The sequence below is a fragment of the Callorhinchus milii genome, unplaced genomic scaffold (assembly GCF_018977255.1).
Source record: "Callorhinchus milii isolate IMCB2004 unplaced genomic scaffold, IMCB_Cmil_1.0 Scaffold2, whole genome shotgun sequence".
NCBI classification, from domain to species: Eukaryota; Metazoa; Chordata; class Chondrichthyes; order Chimaeriformes; family Callorhinchidae; genus Callorhinchus; species Callorhinchus milii.
Window position 1 is genome coordinate 2899654 of NW_024704743.1, and position 2500 is coordinate 2902153.

The 2500-nt window shown below is 63.4% G+C and overlaps 1 protein-coding gene across 1 annotated transcript in view; it reads right to left on the bottom strand.

Moving 5' to 3' along the window:
* LOC103172269 (protein FAM135B-like) overlaps positions 1-2500 on the bottom strand; it is a 20853-nt gene that overhangs the window by 4008 nt on the left and 14345 nt on the right. Inside the window, 4 exon segments of the mRNA XM_042332555.1 lie at positions 460-551; positions 1128-1291; positions 1472-2330; positions 2333-2500. The exon segment at positions 2333-2500 is cut by the window's right edge and continues 627 nt beyond it. Of these exon segments, the coding sequence (XP_042188489.1) occupies positions 460-551; positions 1128-1291; positions 1472-2330; positions 2333-2500 (1283 nt within the window).

The window sequence follows — 2500 nt, forward strand, 5'->3', positions numbered from 1 at the left end:
GAAAGAACAGCAGCTCAGATTTACACGCGACTGCATCGCGAGACTGGTCTCCCGAGTCCTGCCGATGGGGCCGGGCTGGGCCGCGCTGTCAGCAGCGGTGCCCGGGGACACTGGGGATACCGATGGCAAGCGAGAGGACCGGGGTTCGATTCCCGGGCGAAACCTTAAGGCAATGTTTCCTTACTCCACGCAGTCGCTAGGAACCCGTTCGGATCGCTCTCCGAGGGCTAATGACCCTCCGAAAAAAAATAACAGGAATAAATCGGTCACTCAATCCACGAACCGCGCGCGTGCGCGTGTGTGTGTGCGTGTGCGGTGAGCGGTGGGCGGGTGGGGGGGGTGGGGGTTGAAGGGACGCTGCTGCGCGCAATTGTCTGCCGCGTTTCGCCCACAAAAACGCGCGGTCCAATTCGCTTGGGACGTCGCGACGAAGGGCGTCACAAGCGCAGGGCTCCCCACCTGATTCCGCTCTGACATTAAGAAGTCCAGCTTCGCGCTGGGGAGGCCCAGCTCGATGAAGGTCTTGACGAGCCTCAGGTCAGCGTTGTTCCCTGGAAGAGACGAGGATCTGTCTTTAAGGGTCCGGGGTGGGGTGGGGGGGGTGGGAGGGGGCGATCACCGGATAATCCTTTTTTTTGGTTGTGGGGGTCTGACACTCGCGGAAACCCCATCGCCGTCGCTTTAAGAGTCTCCAAACCTCGGCTGAGAATTCCCCGTCTCCCACCGACACATGGAAATCCCAGAGATAGATGGTTGGAATGGAATGCGCTCTCTCTCTCTCTCTCTCTCTCTCTCTCCCTGGAGGGACGCCCCCACTGCTTACCTAGTTCCGGAGAGTATTAGGCGCAGGTTGGCGAGAGCCAAGGCTTGGGGGGGGGGGGGTGTGGGGGGTGACCCCAGAGTGTGCTTTGGGGTAACGGCTGGAGTCTAACCAGATCAACAGGTTTCAGGTAACCCAAAGGGTGGATCTATATCTGTTGGGTCAGGGAATGGAGCTCGGGCGGGTAGGACTTGAGGTACAGATCAGCCATGATCTTATAGGATGGCGGAACAGGCTAGAGGGGCTGAATGGCCTCCTCCTGTTTCTATGTTCCAATGACTCTCTGGGTTAGACAGTGACTACCTACCGTCCAGCCCGTGCACGCACACCACCAGATGGATGGGTTCGCCGGTGTCCTCCTCCTCCTCCGGGGTAAAGTAGGGGGTGTGGGAGGCCAGGACGGGCAGGTCACTGTACAGAGACCCCCCCAAACGCAGCTCCGCCATCAGCTCCTCTTTAGCCTGGAAAAAACTGAGGGGTGGGGAGGGGGGGAAGAGATCAGTGGAACCTCGGGCCGGCACAGAGCCGTGGATCAGGATAAAATATGGCCAGGGCCAGTGTGATGGGGGGAACGGGGTTTAGTGTATGATTGGGAGCCAGGGGAGCCTGGCGAGGGCTGGCGTGATGGGGGTATGGAGCCAGGCTGCTTACCTGACCATCCTCTCGTTGGTGTCCTCGTCGCCAGCCTGGCAGTCGGCGTTGGCGATGCCGAAGGAGCCCACGGGTTGCCTGGTGACGGGCGAGGAGAGGTGCCGGGCGGCGAAGGAGGAGGAGGCGGCGTTGTTGGCGTTGCGGGGCGAGTCCCGGAGCATGGAGGAGAAGGGCAGGCAGGTGGCGGCACAGGACACCGACAGGTTCACCACCTCCACCACATTCCTCTTCTCACCGGTCGTGGCGGTGGCTCCAGTCCCCGGGGCTTTGCCCTCGCCCACGGCCCGGGTCACCCCTGCCTTGCCCTGCTCGTCCCACCGCCTCCCCGCTCCTGCCTCCTCCTGGCAAAACCTGTGCCCGTCTGGCCCACCTCCCTCCGAGGCCTGATGTCCCTCGGAGGCTGGCGGTAGCTCACCAACGGCTGCCTGCAACCCCCGCCCAGTCACCAGGCTGTTCGCCGAAACTGAGGGCGGGTGGTGGGCCGCGAGACCTCCTCCCGGGGGCTGCTCGTGGCACTGTTGTCCGTCTTGATGACCTGTGACTGGCAAAGCCGGACGCCCGGCTAGCGACAAGCCCCCCGGTGCCCGGTCTAGATCCAAGGCCTCTCGAGGTGGTGAGCACCTCAATGAGGAGCCCTCAGTCTCCTCCTTGCCCTCACTCTCTGCCTCTCGATGCCCCTCGCGCTCTCCCTCTTCCTCTCCCTCTCGCTCGGAGCTGCTGATGTGTGGGGCGGAGGCAGATTTGGTCAGGAGATGCCCCAGTTCCCCCTCCCCTTTCTCCACCTCCCCCAACCCCCCCTCCTCTTCCTCCTCTTCGCCCTCGAAGGGCAGTGAGCTGATGGAGGTGAGAGAGGCCTGGATGCCGCCGGCAGGCTGCTGCCCCCGTCGGTCTGGCTGAAGCCCCCCGACGAGCCCCCGCCCTGGCTGCTGAGCCCACTCCGGCCCCGGGTCTGGTGCTGGACCTGGTGCTGGGACGCGAGGCCCCTGGACCCCAACTCACTGCCGATCCCAGAGTCCGACATCAGCGACT